The sequence below is a fragment of the Lissotriton helveticus genome, chromosome 10 (genome assembly GCF_964261635.1).
Source record: "Lissotriton helveticus chromosome 10, aLisHel1.1, whole genome shotgun sequence".
Classification (NCBI taxonomy): Eukaryota; Metazoa; Chordata; class Amphibia; order Caudata; family Salamandridae; genus Lissotriton; species Lissotriton helveticus.
In genome coordinates, this window is record NC_136071.1 from 783,783,938 (window position 1) to 783,804,943 (window position 21,006).

The following is a 21,006-nucleotide window of genomic DNA, read 5'->3' on the forward strand; positions in this document are numbered from 1 at the left end:
CAATCAAGTGAGGTTAATGAGGAAGGTAAGCAGCAAGTCAAGAAGAAAGACGTGTAACAAAAAATACTGAAAGTGTACATGCATGCAGACTCCAGAGTCAAACCTTGATAGGCAGAGGAACACACTTCAGTAATACTTGGGCTGTTGGTTGAGGGGGTGGGAGGGGTGGAGGGTGGATGTACCACTCTAGTAACAGCCACAATCCTTGTTGGAGTGAAACAAATAAGTCACAAAATTAACATGCGTTTAACCCTCTGATCACTTGGCACAAAAATAGGCTGAGCTTAGAGGCAAAGTGTAAAGTATTTATGCAGCACAAACAGTAATAAAGTGAAAACACAAGAAAAACCCCAACCAATTTAGAAAAATGTGATTTTTAATCAATAAAATTATACCGAAACAAAAATCTGAATCAGTCGATCAAGAGATATGCAATTTTAAATGCATTTAGTAAAAATAGACCCTAAAAGCACAAAGTTACACCTGTGGCTATGTGGTAACACTAGACCCAGGGAAGTCAAGTTCAGGCAGATAGCAATGGATCGTGAATCGGATACAGGGACCAAGTTAGTTTCCTTCTGAGTTCAGCAAGAAGAATTCTGCTAGTGGTGGAGAAGGCCGCAAGAAGGTAGACAATCTAAGCGCTGGACAGCCAATATTTATAGCTGGTGCCAGCATTTGTGTGTGTGGGAGGTGTGGTGGGGGAGGGACAACTCTTGTCCTATCTCCACATCTGCTTGTGGAAAGTTCTTCTCCTTCCCAGTCAAGGATCCAAACGGAGTGAAAAGATTAAGGCAGGCCTGGGGTCAGATTAATTTGTGTGGGTAGGAGGCAAAGCCATTTGAAGTGTCACTGGTGCTGGTTAGAGCTTCTACCAACGCAAATAAGGAGGTGATAGACGGAGCGCTGAAACTTTTCAGACAGACACCCCTAGGCACAGATCTGGGTTGAATCATAATCATTCTTTAGATCACTCCGACACCTCAATTCAGACCCAGCCATATGCAAATCAGTCTTGACCCTGTGCCTCATGGGAACAGTCCAGCCCGAACTGCCAAGCCAGGTCTTCTCTCAACCGGAAACAAGCATCTTACGACCGGTTTCTGGGTAACACCATTCATCAATCAGACTAAGTTGAACCCAGTGGCAAAGTGAGCTAGGGACCCACGTCTGGGCATACCCTGCCAACTTAGGGCGAACAAAGCAAACACAAGGAGATGATCAACGGAGCACTGAAACTTTTCAGACACTCACCGTGGGTCCCTTGCTCACTTTGCCATTGGATTCAAGCTAGCCTGGCTGAGGAGGGCTGTTAGCCCGAAACAGGTACCAGGATGCTTGTTTCCGGTCCATGGAAGACATGGCTTGGCAGTTCGGGCTGGACTGTTCCCATGAGGCACAGGGTCAAGACTGATTTGCATATAGCCTGTGTATGAACTGGGATGGCTAAATAAGTGAAAAAACGATGATAGATTCAACCCAGATCTGTGACTGGAGGTGAGTGTTTGAAAAGTTTCAGCGCTCCTTCCATCATCTCCTTGTATTTGCTTAGAGCTTCTACCAGTCATCCTGCCAGGATGGTCCATCCTGTCCACACCTATTCACTGTTTGTGCTACTGTCTGGATGCAATACACAAACCCCAACAGCAGAGCTATTCATGGCCATGTGACCCAGGACAGTGACAGAAGTCACAAATGGTTCAGACAAGAAAATCCCAGCTTTCTAAAAAATGACATTTTCAAAATTGTGACTTAAAATCAGACATCATTAAAGAGCGTATAACATAATTAAAATACATTTGAGAATAAGCAGCATCTCTCTATCGGCTTCCAATCGACAGTTAGCAGTTTTCAAATGTAGTAAGATAACCCAGTGTTAGTCAAACGGAGGGAGAGGCCTTCCAACACAGGAAACCAACTTAAGCAGTTTTTCACTGCCAGGACATACAAAAGGTAGGCACACATCCACTTTTTCCAAGACAATGCACCCTGTCTTACGAGCCTTTAGGGCTTACATTAGGGGCAACACATTTATTACAAATGAAGGTTTTAGCCTGGCAAAAGGTTTATTTTGTAAGGTCGAAATATCAGTTTAAAACTGCACTACAGACTGAAGTGGTAGGCCGAGGCAGGTTTTAAAAGGCTAACTTAGTGGGTGGCACAATGAGGGCTGCAGGCTCACTAGTAGCATTTTAGCCTACAGCCCCTGGGTACATATAGTACAATCTACTGGGGACCTGTAAGTAAATTAAAGGTGCCAATTAAGTGTACGCTATTTTTACCATGTTTGAAAGAGCACAAGCACTTAAGCACTGTATAGCAGTGAAGGGCTGAGACCTGAAGCCAACAAAAAAATTCAGCAAAAAGGGAGACGTGAATGCCAAGCGTTTGGAGAATACCATGTCAAGGATGTCAATACTCCCAAAACTACAGAAGGCACATAGGTGTAAAACAGAAATGCAGTTACATGTTTACCCGTTTTGATATAGGAATTACGTTTTTCATTTTTTTCCATTTGATTTCAAAGATAAACAAATGCAAATTAATGTCATTTATAAAGGTGTCATTGTTTTACTGAGATAAATGTATTCTCTCCCTTTTAAACAGGTTACAAGATCCCACACAATGGCAGAGAAAGTTCTAATGTTCATGAATATAAATGACAATCCCTTATTGCAAAACTGGCACGTTGTTTGGCGGTCTGTCTTCTCCACTAAAGATTAGCAATATGAGTGAGTTATCAGGGCCGTTTCTACCATTAGGCAAGATTAGGCGGCCGCCTAGGGCGGCAAAAGGGGGAGGGCGGCAAAAGCCATGAGTGTGCACCGCTATAAATATATGAGGCTTTCCAATTTTGCTCCAGTTTTTACTAGTGTGTACTAGTGATTGACACGAAACGCTTTAGTGCGCTGTAGTTCTACAAATCGGGACAAGATGGGGCGCCGTGTTCATGCACGTTCTGCCAGTAATTTTGTTGGAAAGGACACTGTAAATCGCGCCGTGCCCTGTAAGACCATACACCCTGCAAACCAGGACTCTGCGTTAATTGATAAAGCCCTGCAAATCACCTGTGTGGCAGCAGAACGGATCGGCACACCCAAACAATAAACAGGAGAGGAAGCCTCTGCGAAAAAAATCCCTATGGTCGTCCCCCGTTCCGCCCGCCTTGCCACTCACACAATCTGTGACGCTTTCAATTCTCGTGTTCTGCTTGCCCCTCGCCATTAGGCAATAAATGAGGGGGCACGTCCCACACCGTGTGTTTTATAGCAGTAGCCTCCCAAACAACCCGGCCTGAGTTAAAACATGTGTCCCTATAAACCGTGACAGATGTGAGAAGGCCCCTACAATGCCTTGCCAAAGAGAGCAGACCCCCCAGCAGCATCTGGGGTTGTCCGACTCGTCAAATCCTTGCATTTTGACCTTACACATTAAGGGTTTGCATATCGGTGAAAACCCAGTACCATTGTGGGGTGCTTTATGGATGTCCTCAAAAACTACAGCCTGCCAGGGTTAGATCATGTGACATCGTGGGGCTTTAGGTGAATGTCACTGCAGAGGAATGAAGCAATCCTCACTGGGGTTCGCACTGGAGACACTGAAAGGGGTACATAAGGGTCAGGTGCGCGCTGTCTTATGTAGAAAATGCCCGATTTTAAGGGTGATGTATACAGTCAAATTACACGTAAGCAGAATGTTGTCTCCTCACAAAAGATTGAAATGAGGAACAATCACTTCGAGGCAGGTCCTGTCAGGAGGGTATTTGACTTGTGGTATGTGTAGAGCCAAGTCTTTGAGGTTTGGGGAAATGATGGTTTATCCCCCCTGTGCCTGTTTATCAGAGACCCCCTAAGACTAGGTCGGTAGTCTGCGAGGTATGGAACTCCCATGGCTTGTACCAGTAAATATCATGTTTGTTCTGCTAGCTTTGATTTTACCTACAAATGTCACCGAACTGCTTACATGCTAGGCCAGCAGTATTCTGTGCTCACTATTAAACATGTTAGCTGCTAATTGGAGTTGGGGTACCTCGACAAAATGTAGTTTTACTAAGTAGGGCTTGTCATAAAAATTCTGAAGAGTAGTAATAGATATACAAGTGTAGCAACTCAGATAGTCACTAGGTGGAGTGCTGAGGTTCTATACCAAGAATTTAATAAAAAACGTGTTTAACAATAAAAATGAATATATTTAAAAAGTGGCCTAATGCTGACATTTTATTTACTGTTGTATTAAGTTTTTTTTTTAAAAAGGCAGAAAACTAGGCTAGCGTTTCAGCAGTAAACAATGGTGCCCATAATGCACTACAATTACTGCTTTTCATGTCGAGACCGTCAAGTACGTGACAACACCAGCACCTTTAGACACTATTTTTGCAGGAAATGTTTACAATGTGCATGGGAGTGTCAGCCTGGAGTAAACGTTTCCTAAAAAGCTAGCTTAACTGTTTAAAACCTGTATAAATAAGTATTGCAAGTAAGTATTTAAAGTGAGTTTGCTGGAAAGCAGAGAGCATATTTTTTCTGAAGAGAAATTTGGCAAAGTTATATTGAACAAACTCAAATAAAAATAGCAAGGGTACCTTTTTCATCACGTAAGTAATTAAACATGTTTAAGAAACGGACATCCGAGTCTTTATGAATACATACATGAGTAAAACAAAGTTCATACAAATTGAACCAACAATCCTAAACTATGAACATTTATCCCTCGAGACATAAGCCTAAATGATGATAGTGCAACCTTAAACAGCACTTGAATACAAGTTCTTTTATATCTAATGCATTAATTCTTCTAGCCTGGATGACGGGGGGAAAGAGTGATGGTGGTAAAAGGGAGGGGGAGTATTTTTCAGTTATCGCCTAGGGCGGAAAAAACACCTAGAAACGGCCCTGTGAGTTATTCAAAAATCTGCAACTGAAACGCTATACCAAGTTGCAGATTTATAAAGTCAAGACATGCTAACAGTTACATACCCACCAAAGGTCGTTTTACCAAGGAAATACAGCCCAATCTTGGTCTGAAAGGCAGCATTTCTAAGGAGACAATCATGTTAAACCAGTCTCACCATATTGTAACAATATAAAGTAGGGGTCTCCAAAATTTTCTGTAATAATGAACTACTTATGTTCAATTGAACTCCAGAGCTATTAATATTACTGTTGTATAACGGACATCAGGCAAGATTACATTAGTGGGCACCATATGCAAGATTACATCCAGTGATCGCCTCAATGCATCAGACATGGTTGCACAATAATGTATTAAAGGCTTTGTCAATATAAAAAGCCTCTACATTGCTAGTACATAACCATAGCTGGGATGCCTCTGGCACTAAAGTATTAAGATGAGGAAAAGGTTTGGTCAATGACTCCTTATGTATCACTCAAACCGGACTTTTAAATATATTTTGGAAATTCAGCCATTTTCCTCCAAATATCAGCTTATAAGTTCTGAAAATAACATTTATCTCAACTATATGCTCTAAATGTTCGTATAAGTATATTAATTCAACCAAGCGAAAGCTTCTAATTTTGTTGGCTGGGTTCCACGCAGGAGAGCTACTTACAGGTACTTTGAGAGATATGAGTATCTCACGAGCTACTCTTTGTAGAAGCCTGATATAAAGCATACAGAAGTCAAGCAGATTACATTTTTCTACTGTTCCACTTAGTGCTGAGTTTTTATAATGTTTTGATAAAAATTATAATATATATATATATATATATATATTTATATCAAAACATTATAAAAACGCAGCAGTAAGTGTAACAGTAGAAAAATGTAATCTGCTTGACTCCTGAAATGTGTGTGTGTGTATAATTATATATATATATATATATATATATATATATATATATATATATATATACACACATATATATATATATAAACATATATATATATACACACATTTCAGAAATCAAGTACAATTTACTACAAATGGTTATTACAAAGTCAAATTGAGTAGTGTTCTAGTTCTTACCTGATCTTTTCCAGATTTGTGTGACGTCATGTGGCGTTCAAGTTGCGTTCTATATGCAAATGTATAACTGCACATAGAGCAACTAAAATTATCTTCATTTTTTTCATGGCGATACTTAATGTGTTCTTTCAGAGAGGTAAAGCGTTTATATCCTCGATCACAATACGGACATGTAAGAAGCTGCGAAAATGCATCCGGGGTTCCTGAATAAAAAAAGATCATAATTTAGTTACCTGGAAATTATAGGTGCAATTGTCAATGTCCTGCTAAAATCGAATTTTACAAATTAACTTAAGGAAACTACTTACATACAAATATGAAAATGTACAAGTGTATACAAATAAAGATTTAACAGTAAACATTTGATTTGAAACTAAGGGATCCATTTAGTAAATATAATCATCAAATTTACACTGATGGGGATTCTGGAACTTAGTCCTTGGTCTTCTTCCAAACTGACTGGTAGCTGCTTGGACAACAAACGGACTATCCCAAAAAAGTTGTCACTTTAAACACGTTAATGGAGTACCAGAAATTCCATGCGTCTGTTGGTGAAGCAAGGGGCAGGGAACTAGGCGCACAATTTCCAAATAGTTTCTATATACTCCCATTTGCCATTCAACAGGGCTGAATTTAAAAAAGCTGAATTACAGCATACACTGAGTGGATAGGAGAGCAAGGACTAAGAGTAGCAGAACCTTCACAAAAGTAATTTTTATTCACTCTTGCATCCAACACTTCCTATTGACAGAAAATGAAGTGTTTTATTTGAAATGCCCCCTTTACTGCAAGCACGTTGTTGTTATGGCATCACAACCACCAATGAAAACACAAAAAAGAACTAATTATCTTGTTTTTGGAGATTGGCATGGACATACTCTTTGAGCTAGAGGAAACCTTAGAAATGGAGAATAGATCACTGTCGAAACAGACCCTCAGAATACTGTGTCAAGCGAAATAAGTGAGAATTCAGAGATGTGGGAAATTAACCCAACAAAATACTACTTTACGAACAGTAAAGCTACTCAAAATACGTTGCTAAAAAGATCTGGCTATGGATACTTTTCCAACAGAAATGCTATCCACCAGTAATAGTGTTACATGAGAATGAACTCAAGGAGTCATCATAAATACTGCCCTAGGGAAACCTAAGAAAAATATACAGCCATCTTGGTGGAGAGTGGGCCGTTATCTTGAATTAGATTATGTCAGCACTGTGTGACATAGTTCACTCCACAACTAAAATGTATGTCCAAATGTGCCATAGAATATTCTTTCTATGGCCCATGAAAGTAACAGTGGGTGATAAAATCTACCCTGCGGGCAGAGTTCATGGAGTTTTTCCAACTCCGCTTGGAGCACTGAGTTCAGCAAAAACTCAGCCTTCAACGCATGGCGGAGTTTACCAGCATCAAGCACCCTGAAACTCAGACGAGAAGAAATGCGTTACTTACCTGTAACTGCAGTTATCCAGTATTGGTGTCTTTCATAGATTCACATGCCTGAATCATTCCCCGTCGTCCAGACGGGAGTCTCCGGTACATAGAAAAGTAATGTCCTATAGACATACATAGAGAATAGTAGGCCTAAAGGCCTCACCTTAGTAACATATCCATGTCCTTTTGTAAAAAGGACCAAATTCTAAACAAGAGCCAATCAGCCATCACCTCCCTCAAGAACCTTCCTGGCAGGAGCCTCAGCCCCTCAGATGTTCGAACGCACTAAGCTAAGTAGGCGTGACACAGAGTTAGGTGAGTCCTTCCAGGGGAGGCGGGAGGATTGCATGTGAATCTATGAAATACACCAATACTGGATAACTGCAGTTACAGGTAAGTAACGCATTTCTTATCCAGTATTATGGGTGTCTTTCATAGATTCACATGCCTGAATCAGAGTAGCAAGTAATGCAGAGTGCACATTTCTGATGGAACAGCATATACTATTCCTTAGATAATACACATCATGCGAGCATGAACCATCATTAGACATCCACAATAAGTATTAGTAAAGAAATGTGCATACCAGAGTAGGATGGAGGGACGGAGGAAGGCTCACCTTACTGAAATATATAGCTGAACACTGCTGGTCCCACTACTGCATCCTTCCTCAGCTCCGTATCCAGGCAGTAGTGCCTAGTGAATGTATGCGGCGACTTCCATGTTGCCGCCCTGTAAATGCCAATGACTGGCGCCCCTGCAAAGAGGGCAATAGAAGTGGACATAGCTCTCGTGGAGGGCGCTCTCACTTTGGAATGCAATGGCTGTCCAGCTTGGTCATGACAGAAAGCAATGGCTGCAGAAATCCATTTGGAGATGCTCTGCTTGGTAAGTGGTAGACCTTTCCTAGGTCTGCTGTAAGCTACGAAGAGCTGGTTAGATTTCCTGAATGTTTTCATTTTGCCAATGTAAAACTTCAAGCATTGTTGAGATCCTTAGAATGCAGCGATCTCTCAGCTGCCGTGCTTGGGTTTGGAAAGAAGGAACGCAGAACCACAGGTTCATTTAGGTGGAAGTCCGACTGGACTTTTGGGATAAACCTAGGATTGGTTCTCAGGATTACTCTGTCGTTTTAAAAGCTGTAGAAAAGGATCCTGGATTGAAAACGCCTGTAGCTCACTGACCCTTCTTGCACATGTGAGCGCCAGGAGGAGTGCTGTTTTCCACAAGACATACTTCAGGTCAGCTCTGTGTACTGGTTCGAACGGATGTTTCATGAGCTGGTTAAGAACCGCATTGAGATGCCAGGCAGGTGGCAACACACTTACTGGCGGGAAAGATCTGTATAATCCTTTTAGAAATTGCTTAATCGACGTGCTTGACCAGAGAGATTGACTCGTTGAAGTTCTTTTATAACGAGGTATTGCTGCCAAGTGTACTTTAATGGAGGAGTGGGCTAGGCCCTACTGTGCCAGATGTAATAGAGAAGGTAAGATTTGCTCCGGTGAGGAGGAGAAAAGCTGAATGCTTTGATCTGCACACCAAACACAAAAGCGCTTCTATTTCAGGGAATACGTTTTGGTCGTTCTATCTACTCTTGCTCTGGCAAGAATGTCCCTACAGTCTTGTGGAATATTCAGATTGTGGAACTCTCGGAACTCAGGAGCCCGGTAGCTAACCTGAGAGACTTCAGATCCGGAGGTTGTTCATTGTGAGCAGAGATGGATACTGCCGCAGGTGGATCGGCGGCTCCAGGGATAGACGGTGGAGCTCTGAACTAATGTTGCCTCGGCCAAGTTGGGGCTATTAAAATTAGAGTACAAGGCTCCACCGAAATTTTCCTGAGGACTCTAGGAAGCCTCAGGAATGGCGGAAAGGCGTACGCAAAGACGCTTGCGCCATGCGATGGAAAATGCATTCCCTAGAGACCCTGACTGGGGATGCCAACCTGCGTAGTGTGGGCATTTGGCATTCATTCTCGTCGCAAATAGATCGATTTGCGGCGTGTCCCATCTGGAGAATATCTGGTAGATAATTTGTTGATCTAGCTCCCACTTGTGTAACTATGTTTTCTGCATGCTCAACGCGTCAGCGAGCACATTGTCCACGTCTGGGACATATTCCGCCCTTAGGGTTACATTGTGGAGTATGAGCCAATTCCAGATTTTTTAGCGACTCGCCAGAGAGTGTCAGCGAGCGTGTCCCTCCCTGTTTGTTGAGGTAGTGCATAGTCGTGGTGTTGTCTGTCCGGACGAGCACCAGGGAATATTTGATTCTTGGCAGGAAAACATGAAGGGCCAGGAAGACCGCCCGCAATCCGAGCAGATTGATATGTAGTTTCTTCTCCATAGGAGACCACTACCCGCTAATCTGTAGCTCTTGCAGAAAAGCTCCCCAGGCTTCCAAGGAGGCGCCTGTTGTGGCAATATGAGGAGTAGACAGAAGCAGGAATGACAAGCCTTGAGACAGGTTTTGAGATGACATCCACCATTGAAGGGCTCCGACCATCTGAGGATTCACTTTTATGTGGCCTTCGAATGACCCTGTGCATTGGACCCACTGCTTTGAGAGCGCCTCCTGTAGATTTCTCATCCGTAGTCGACAGTGAGGAATCAGGAGGATACACGCAGACATTATCCCCAGGAGGGATTTTAAGAGGCGGACTGTCAAGACTTTCTTCGAGGCTACTATAGCAGCTACTGCAAAGGGCTTGTTCATCCTCTCTGGATGGGAAAGCTTTTGCCGACCGTGTGTCCAGGGTTGCACCTAGGAAACTGATGCACTGAGAAGGTTGTAGGACCGATTTTTCCTGATTGAGGGTGAGACCCAAGCAATCGAAAAGCTTTAAACAGGCGTTGGAAGACCTGGACGCGTCTTTTAAGGATGAAGCCTTGACCAGCCAGTCATTTAGATACGGAAAGACGTGGTGATGGCACTGTCTGAGATATGCCGCCACCGTGGTACGACAGTTCGTGAATATGCGCGGTGCAGACTTGAGCCCGAAGGGCAAAACGCAAAACTGCAAGTGTCTGCCCGCTACTGCAAATCTCAAGTACCTTTTTGTGACTCCTGTGACTTGGGATATGGAAGTAAGCGTCCTGTATGTCTACGGACACCCTAAAATCCGGCTCTTACAGTAGGTGCAAGACCTCCTGGATCGTTACCATGCAAAACGACTGCTTCTTAGGAATTTGTTGAGGGCCCTGAGGTCCAAGATTAGTCTCCACTTCTTGTCTTTTTTCTGGATCAAAATAAGCGGGAATAAAACTCTTTTCCCTTCCGAGATGGAGGTACTCTCCCTATTGCTCCTATCTGCAGCATAATCGACATCTGTCATAGAAGCAGCCGTAGATTTTTGTCATTTCCGCTGTCCTTTACCTTGAAAGGACGACATCCCAAAAGAGGATTGCTTGCTTAGTCCGTCAATTTTTTGTGCCAAATAGTAACTATCACATGGCATGTCCAAAATCTTTGTTTGCACCTCAGGACTGAAAGAGGTTGCCTTTAGCCATCCTTGGAGCCGCAAGACTGCTGCTCCAGCCAACTGGCGGAACCCTGTCATAGCGCTATCCATCGCGCAGTCTATAGTTTCTGACGCCGATGCTTCACCATCTAGCAGAATCCTTTTTACTTCCTCTTTGGATGAATTTGGCAATACCGACAGGTATGGGGCTATGTGTGCCCACAATTGTCCATGATAGCGTCCAAAGAGCACTAGAGCGTTCACGGCCTTTACCGTCATTGCCGACATTGAGGAAAACCTGTTCCCAATGTGGTCCAGTCTTTTTCCTTATCATCAGGAGGAAGCGACGAAGGGGCCGAAGGATTCCTGGAGTTCTTCTGGGCCGCCTGAGTCACTACGGAGTCCGGCTTAGGATGTCCTGTTAAACACGCTGGTGCTGTATCTGGCGCCCTATACTTCTTATCCTACTGAGGGATCACTGGTGATACAGAGGAGGGGTTCTGCATGACCCTTACCCCTTCTGACTAAAGGTAATTGATAATCGGTATTGACCTTTCTGCCTTCTTGAGGGGTTCTTTGAAGTCATACAAGAAGCAGGCCTGTTCTTGAGAGGTCATTGAGATCTTAAAACGTTGAGCAGCCCTCTCGACCACATTATAAGAAATTCCAGAATTGGCGGATTTTCCCTCGTAGATCGCCGTCATAGACTATGCCGCCATAGACGAGCAGTCATAGATGAGGCCGTCATAGACTATGCCGCCATAGACGAGCAGTCATAGATGAGGCCGTCATAGACGACGCCATAGACGAGCAGTCATAGATGAGGCCGTCATAGACGACGCCATAGACGAGCAGTCATAGATGAGGCCGTCATAGACGACGTCATAGACGAGCAGTCATAGATGAGGCCGTCATAGACGACGCCATAGACGAGCAGTCATAGATGAGGCCGTCATAGACGACGCCATAGACGAGCAGTCATAGATGAGGCCGTCATAGACGACGCCATAGACGACGCCATAGACGATCCGTCGTAGACAAGGCCGCCGACGCCGTCGTAGACTAGCCTTTGTAGACGAGGCCATCATAGACGAGGCCATCATAGACGAGGCCATCATAGACGAGGCCATCGTAGACGAGGCCATCGTAGACGAGGCCATCGTAGACGAGGCCATCGTAGACGAGGCCATCGTAGACGAGGCCATTCTATACTAGGCCCTTGTCGATGCCGTACAGGCCGTCAGACTAGCAGTCATAGACAAGGCCGTCAATGACTGCCGTCAATGACTGCCGTCGTAGACGAGCCGTCGTCGACGCTCACGTCGTCGTCCACGTCGTCGACGCTCTCATCGACGAGCCATCATAGACGAGGCCATCGTAGACGAGGCCATCGTCGACGCCGTAGACAGGCCGTCGTAGAAGGAGTAGTCATCGATAAGGCAGTCGTCGACAACGTCGCCGTAGACGAGCCATCGTAGACAAGCAGGCTGTAATAGCAATGACGATGGTTTTTTCCGTCGCCGATCCTGTTGACGATGTTGACTTCTTAGTCTTTACATCAGGAGGTATAGAAGACGCCCTTTCTGAAGGGTCCCATGACCAGAGGAGGTGATTTTGACGGCTCAGAAGTCGTCTTTTTTATATGATTTTTCTCCAAAAGCAAACCCTTTACTCTACTTTTCCACAGAGTGAGGAGATTTTGAAGGACTGCCCCCAGAAGACCCATGAGTGGTCTTTTTTAGGGTCTTCTCAGGACGTCCCCCCTGAGGAATCAGTCTGAGGAGATTCTCTTCTCTTTTGAGGTCTCCTAGACGTTGAGGGCAACGCCTCATCACAGTAACTGGAGAAAATAAAAAACCTCCTTTCTGGTCGTAACCATATCAAAAGTCGCCCTTCACGACCTCTCAAAAACTTACTTGAGAAAGTGTGACATACCTTGCAGTCTTTGGCCTGCGGTATAGACAGAAAATGCAGTCAGTGTGAGAAACAGAGCAGAGCAACTTCTTGGAACAAGAAGCACAGGCTCTAAAATAAAATTCTTTCTTCTCCTTACCAGACCTTCTTTAACCACATTGGTGCTAAGGCAATTCCCGCTGGGTGCTGAAATTTCCAAGATCCCATTTTTCATGACAAGGTCAGCTCGTCATTAGCACAGCTCCAGTGTGCCTCATGACGAGCTGACCTTGTCATGAGCATGGAAGGGGTTAAAGAATGTATTTGAAGATAATCCATAGAATCTGAGCAGAGCTCAGAGGAGACTCCCTTAGCACAACGTGCGGTAGAAAATCTGAGGGACCGAGGCTCCTGCCAGGAAGGTTCTAGAGGGAGGTGATCGCTGATTGGCTCTTGTTTAGAGTTTGGTCCTTTTTACAAGGGCCTACTATTCTCTATGTATGTCTATAGGATATTACTTTTCTATGTACCGGAGACTCCCGTCTCGACGACGGGGAATGATTCAGGCATGTGAATCTATGAAAGACACCCATAATACTGGATAATGGTAGCACACCTCGTCTTGCGCAATTACTGTCTTCAGCCACAGTACATCCAACAAAAATGTGCTCACAAGGCGTGTTAGGAAAATGCCCATCTGCAATAAGCATGGGGAGATAACAGTTGACAGTGTGACGATACACAGGCAATACACACCTGCTTCCCTCCCACTTGCTCTACCCACCACACGGACCTCCCTCCTTTTTCTCCGCCTGCCCTCTGGATTAGATGTGGTTCCTTGCTTTGGACCCCTTCAAGGCTTTTCCTTATGATCTGGGGCAGATATGGACTGGAGCTTGCAGCCGGGAAAGCGAAATGTAAGTGTTTTACACTGTTTTTACTGTTTCATCAGGAGTCATGTCAGCTTGGCTTCCGGGTCTAGAGGCCACACAGAAGCCTTGTACTCTAGTTCAGGCACCGCCGACAAACTTGTATGCTGAAAAAATAACATTTGAGATTTTGAAGAGATTTAACAAGGCAAAGGCTGAAAAGCCTCTAAAAATACTTCGATCTTAGAAGCCAAAATTTATAAATGGGGGGGGGGGGGGGGGGGGGGGGGGGGACGGGGACTGCGAGGGGGGGCTACGAGATGGTGGCAGATTAGAAGAGCTCCTTGCAATTCGCCCTAAATAAGGCTTTAAAATCATACATCTAGGACCAAACTCACCTAACGGAGAGCGGGCTGACACTGCTCCATGTAAGACACCGGTACTTGAGTATCCGAAGCTGCTGTGAGCTTGAAAAAAGGCTGGCGCACACAGCGTCCCATCTGGGTCTAGAAGAACGTGCAGTGAATGTGAAGTCGGGGACCTGTGGAGGCCGGGACGTAGGGCACGCACGCCGAGCTTCTCTGGGACCTGCGGCCGGCTCTGCGGAGGAGTCCTCACGGGTATGGCGAAGCCGCGAGTCGGCAACCTACGGAGGCAAGGTGAGGTGGGTGCAGGAATAAGACCTCTCGCCGCGGGACAGAGCCGCCAGGATCCCGTGGGGACAACAGAAAGCTGCCGGAGAGGGGGTGAAACGGCCCGGGACCCCAGGCGGAGGAAGCGACATAAGGAAGGACAGGCACGGGTAACGGTGGACGGACTGAGCCCCCCCCCCCCCCGCTGAGCAGCTGTGCAGACCCCCCTCCCCCCACTACCAAACCATAAAGAGGAGCCGGGCGCCCGGCTGGATGAGGATGTACCACGTGGGCAAGACTCTTTGGACCAGACTGTGAAATGGAAGGGGTTTGAAGACCTAGGTGGGGGCAATCACTGGCAAACTCGACAGTATACGATCGCAGGTGCCTGCATATGGCTCATCAAGCGGGGGGAGGGGCGCTGCCCTGGCTGCTGGGCGCAGGGTGGGGGTGCAGAAGGCACACACCTGAATAAACCGATCCCGGCGCTGCCACGCAACTGCGCTACTGTCACGCTGGTAACTCCGTTAGCAGGATTGACATAGAGGAACCCAGACTTGAATATCGTGGCTGTGAAGGACCCTCAACCGAAGTCGTGAAGACAGAAGGGATCATATGCCGGGTCTGGAAGACCCTGTGAAATCGGACACCCTCCACCCTACAATCAGCCTGACACCGGAGCAAGCGGTACTCTGCACACTCCCCACAGGACGAAGGCATACCAGCTAGGACCATAGTCGACCATGGGAAAACCGGACAGAAATCAGCCCAAAATCAACTTTGACACAAGTAAAAAAAAAAACAGAACAGAGCGCGGAAGACCAACAATCAGTACAGGGGAAAACAGGTGCGTCAAGTGGAGTCCCAACTGGAGACATGTAGGCAATGTTTGCCACCATACAAGCGGCGCTGACGAACATAGATGGGAAGATCAACTCCCTTACGTATAGGGTTGACAGGATGTCAGAGCGCCTGGACAGACACACTGAATGGCTAGATATGGCTGAACGCCGCATATCTGATGCAGAAGATGAGCATGTACAGACTGACTCCAAACAAACGAGAATGGATAAACAGATGGCTGACCTCACGGCGAAAGCGGAGGATTTGGAGGAGCGGTCACGAAGAAACAACGTACGCCTGATGGGTATTTCCGAGACGACCAACACAGGTCCCATGGAAAGATATGTTGAACAACTGCTTATATAGTTGCTCGGAAGGGATACATTCTCGGAGGTCTTCATAGTGGAAAGGGCACATAGATCCCTTGCACCGAAACCCCCTACTGGCTCGCGCCCGAGACCGATTATAGCCCGCATACTTAACTATAGGGACAGAGACGCCGCTCTCCGAAAGGCCAGAGAACTGGGGAAGCTAACTCACCAAGGCATGGATATATCCCTATACCTGGACTTCACTGTAGCGGTGCAAGAGGCCCGAAAGAAATTCCTCACGTCCAAACAAACTAAGGGAATTAAATGTACCATACGCTATGCTATATCCTGCACGGCTCAAGATAACAGAGGATGGGAAAGCAAACATTTTTAACGAGCCTAAAGACGTGATGAAGTTCATTCAACAAATACCCAGCCGAGGCCCGAGACGGAAATCCCCGAGGAACGACCAAGACGAACAAGCTGTGAGAGCTCGGACACAGCAGAATGATGGCTGGATCCTCCGGAAACTTGTTTCTTCATAAGGACATACACCGCGAACATGCATGGATATCTGTGTGGACTTTCCGAAGTCCCTGGAGGCCGATGGCATGAACTGGGTCACTGTTAAAAGGAAGGACCAGTCAAAATCTTAAGAAAAAGGCTTCTTACGCTGGGAAATATCTGTCGCTTCAACTGTGGGAGGAGACCCTGAAAGAACTGTGCACAGCCGACCTCAGTCGCAGAAGATCGTCTCCAGATAAGTGCCATCATTAATGCGAACAGGATGCCCCAAGGTTTCATGACCGACGGGCCGAAGTTAGACTGTAAAGTTACTTATCGTACTTAATGTTGTCAGTTACCGTGCATAGTATAGTTAACTCATGTACTTACACACACGCCGGGAGTTTATGGTTCCTAGATATGTAATGGTTAGTAGGGCGTTAGCCTATGTGGTTGGTATCCACAGGAAATGGGCTGGCCGCTTCTGCCCCTGGGCGTGCACCGCAACAGTTTCTTTACTTCTATGCTGGTTGGGGATGTTTTGTTTATAATGCCCGGGGGGAGGGTGGAGGGTGCCAGGGAGAAATGGCATGGGGAACCAATCTTGGGAATGTCTCCATCCTTAATTGAGTGGGAGGTGGGGGGAATTATTTTTGGATATATAGGGAATGTCTAGTTGACAAAAGCGGGGACTGGTACAGAGACTACACCAACTTTGCAGTTTACAAATCGGGAAGGTTCGTGGATACACATGACTGAACAGAAATAAGGCTAATCGACAGACTAGAAAACTAACATTTATTACATGGAATGTACGAGGGCTTCACAACCCGCAGAAAGTACGTAAGGTACTTGCATACTTGGATAGACATTGGGTAGGCGTAGCGTGTACACAGGAAACACACCTCCCCCCTAATAGAGATGTGCGTATAGGAGAACGTTGGGCGGTATACCGCATGGCGTCTTCCTATTCCACTTACGCCAGAGGTGTGTTGCTGCTGGTTAGAAGGTCTGTCCCTTTTCAGCTCATACGTGAATTAAGAGATGACCAAGGCAGATACGTTATAATTAGGCTTTCCTGTTTTCAGTTTCTATTTTTGGTAAATTCTGGTGGGGTTTTTTCAGTGTTTTCAAGATCTTAAAAAACAGTTGTTATCAGTGGATACACATTTTCTCGCCACTAAAAACAACAGAAAAAGTGTTTTTCCGGTGTTTTGCTTTTATTATTGCTTACTTTCTGCACTGAAAGAACATGGTATATAGACAGTGTACTTATAGTGTATATGAGGTCCAAATAGATTTTTGCAAATTAATCTTATTGTAGTACACCATACAATACTTCTTCAGTGAGTCTTTGGGTCATGTGCGCTCGCTCTTTCCTTCCCATGTAAACTTCTGTGAAAAGGCCCTCTTAGCATTCTTAGCCCTTTGGGCTGAGAACCATCAGCTAAGAGACACAGTTGGGATGACTCTTTCTTTGATGCCACATAAAGCACAAAATGATAAATATTTGCGTTTTAGTTCCTGTGCATTAGAAACCAGTGAACCGGAATGGACTAAAAAGTCAATAGCATCCCTCATTAACTCTTAAGATTGTAAAGATGCTTTCAGCATACCATCTAACAAGTGCCAAGGATCTACTACAGGGAATCACTTCAGCTCGAGTATCAATTTTGACAGGTCATCACACACATTTTTTATATACGTAGCTGAATCACTGCAAATACAAACAATATCACTCCAATCTTTGTTGAACTTGGAAAGAACCTTTTTTGTAGAGCATTACAAGTGACACTGCGTTCCATGTTTTCCAAAGGTCTGGTGTCATGTTTTCACCACTATCCCAGATGCTTGGTGATATATATACTTGTCACTATACCTTGCATTGAATGTTTAAAGCCTGAGGTGTTGGCAATTCACCTACAATCAATACTGACCCACTAGAAACTATGGTCTGATGAATTAAGAGTTTTTACCCATTCTCTGTGGGTAAATGTGATGACACATATCAGGAAAGATTTTTATGAACCCAGCCATTTTACCTATTGGTGAAAAAATCAAATGCAGCCAAAATATCAAATATGAGTTTGGTATTTCCTGATTCTCTATAGTTTATAAAATAATTAAACTAGACATAAAACATGAAACTAAACCCTGCATCTTTAGACCAAAGGCCACTAAACTGAAAAAGTAAAAGGAAGAAGAAACAATATTTTAGTGCCATCCCTAAAGAACAAAACTCAAGCAGAATAATGTTAGCCAGTCTTTCTTACTGCTACTTGTATAACAAAGTTACATTGTATTGAATCCTTCAGGAAGAAAAAAATGACTTTCACTCTCTTTTTCCTTTTTTTGAATGGCATTTAGTTTGTGGTTGTCCAGGTGTTTTTTCAGTGTTTATATGTTTTCACCGGTGAGGGCTATTTTTCTTTCAGTGGGGTTTTATCAGTTATTATAGGTTTAAACCTAAAACCCCACAGCCTAGTTATAATACAGGCGAATTTTGGGGGCATAATATTTACAGTAATAACATCATATGGTCCTAACATAGACGACCCTGCTTTCTACGAAGATATATGGACTCAACTTAGAGATTTTAACAGCGCGCCTATAATATGGGGTGGGGATTTTAATACATGCTTAGACCCAACCCTTGACAGATCCACGGGTAATTAGCGCTATGGAAAGCGAGCGGCTGAGGCTCTCAAAGAGGGTATGGAAGTCTGGAGCATGACAGACATATGGAGAATGAGGCACGGTGATAGTAGAGAGGGCACATGCACATCAACCACGCAAAATACGTGGTCAAGAATAGACTACTGGTTACTCAACAGAAGCATGCACCTGGACAGCGTCGATCAGACATGTACCTAAAACCTTATCAAATCACTCTCCGGTATGCATGACGTTGGAGATCCCCCACCCACATCCCTAAACAATTCACGTGGAGACTACGGGGAAGTGCGTTGCTAGACCAGGTTTTCCGTACAGAGCTACGTCAGGCAATAGAAGACTACTTTCAGTTGAATACTGGATCAGTGTCGAGTGCTGGCACAATATGGGAGGCGTTCCAGGTCACTATCAGAGGACATTGTATTAGTAAACATGCAGGGATTTTGAAAGACATACAACACCAATTGACTATCATAGAAAGGGACATTGGGACATTGGAGGCTGACCATACACGAACAGGTGACCCCACTTTATTAGGCAAAATTAGGGGAAGATGGATGAATACTCCACATATGCAAAAGATGAGATAAATACAAATCAAAGAGATATTCAGCAAGGAACTATGGCGAGGGTGGACGACCAGGGCGAGCCTTATCAAGCAATACCCCTGCCATTTTAGCACGCTTTGTGGAATTTCATTCACATCTGTATGACACGCAATTAAACACCCCGACAGCTAACAAATTCCTATTTACAAGATGTAGCACTAGCCTGGCTATCGGACACTCATAGGAAGTTCCTAGGCCACCACATCACAAAGGATGAATTTAGCAATGCAATAAAATCCCTACCCAACAACAAGGCCCCTGGGATGGATAGACTCCCCGGTGAGTTCTATAAAACATACCAAGACCTCCTGCTGCCACACCTAGCAGCAATGTATGATGAAGCCTATGAGACGGGCAGGTTTCCCGCTTCCCTTAGAGAAGCACTGTTAATAGCACTCCCTAAGCCCGACAAAGACTTGGTGAAAATATTAGCAAAAGTGATTGCTACTAGAATACAACTATTACAAGAAAAACTGATATTACCTGATCAGGCGGGTTTTGTTCCAAACAGATCCACTACCCAAAATATAAGAACTATTTTCGCCCTCTATCACCATTTGGACCCAGAGATGCCAGCGGCAGCTGCCTTGCTGGATGCCGCAAAAGCCTTTAATTCGGTAGAATGGGAATACATATTTGTAGTGCTGTGTAGGATGGGCTTCCCAGAAGGCTTTATAGGTTGGATAACTATTCTATACACAGACCCGATTGCTAGGATTAATGGACAGACATCTGACCCTATACGCATAGGAACACAAGGCTGCCCACTCTCACCAATAATATTCACACTGATACTAGAGCCCCTAGCCTGCAAGATTCGCCAACACCATTCGGAAGCAGCCATACAGCTGGGACTGAGACCTCTTCACATATCTGTTTGCGGACGATATGGTGTGTGTGCGAGACCTAAAAAACACATACCTGGACGACCTGATCAGGGAATATATTCGCTTTGAAAGCTACGCAGGGCTGCGTATCAATTGGGATAAATCGGTGCTAATCCCTCTAACGCCATGCACTACACAGCCCGTACTCAATTACCCATTGAAATGGCACACAGACCCGGTCAAATACCTGGGGGTATGGATACACAGGGACCCAGACCAGGTGTTGAAAGAAAACTACGGCAAGGCACTAACTAAATTAGAAGAACAGATTGCCAGATGGATCAAGCTACCCCCATCACTGGCAGACAGAAGTGCGCAGCAAAAGATGATCGTGCTTCCCAAACTTTTATACCTATTTATTAATATCCCGATCCGGCTGACGCAAACATTTTTCTCTACACTACGCACTCAGCTACAAAGACTAACTTGGGCTGGCAAACACGTTAGAGTGGGCTGGAAAGTGTTAACAAAACCATACCACCAGGGAGGGTTTGGGGCACCAGACATGCAATTGTACTTTTATTGCGCACAGGCTCAGCACGCACAATATTGGAAGACACATGCGTACGTCCCACATGTGGCGGTTGAAACAGACAGTGTTCATCCAACTCCATTGATGGCTTTCATATCCAACCCCATATCTTACATACAACCAGACGTGATCCACCCTGTGCGATGCACCTCAAAAGCATGGCAAACACTAGCGATCAGAGCGGATAAATTACCAATTTACGCCCGGGCACTTCCTATAGTCAGTCAGTCAAATTACTTTTATTCGATAAATTAATATCATAAAAAGACAGAGGTACATTTATATTCAAATAACATACAACAATAATTATGCATATTAAATATTCAGACAAGATTTGATAAAAATTCATCACTAGTAAAATACGAATCT

General features: G+C 44.7%; 1 protein-coding gene across 2 annotated transcripts in view; it reads right to left on the reverse strand.

The window, feature by feature from the left end:
* Positions 1-21,006, reverse strand: part of ZEB1 (zinc finger E-box binding homeobox 1) — a 477,132-nt gene that overhangs the window by 146,625 nt on the left and 309,501 nt on the right. For both annotated transcript variants that reach the window (XM_078663353.1, XM_078663352.1), the window contains one exon: positions 5,987-6,189. In XM_078663353.1, the coding sequence (XP_078519479.1) occupies positions 5,987-6,189 (203 nt within the window). The remainder of the gene's footprint in view (positions 1-5,986; positions 6,190-21,006) is intronic.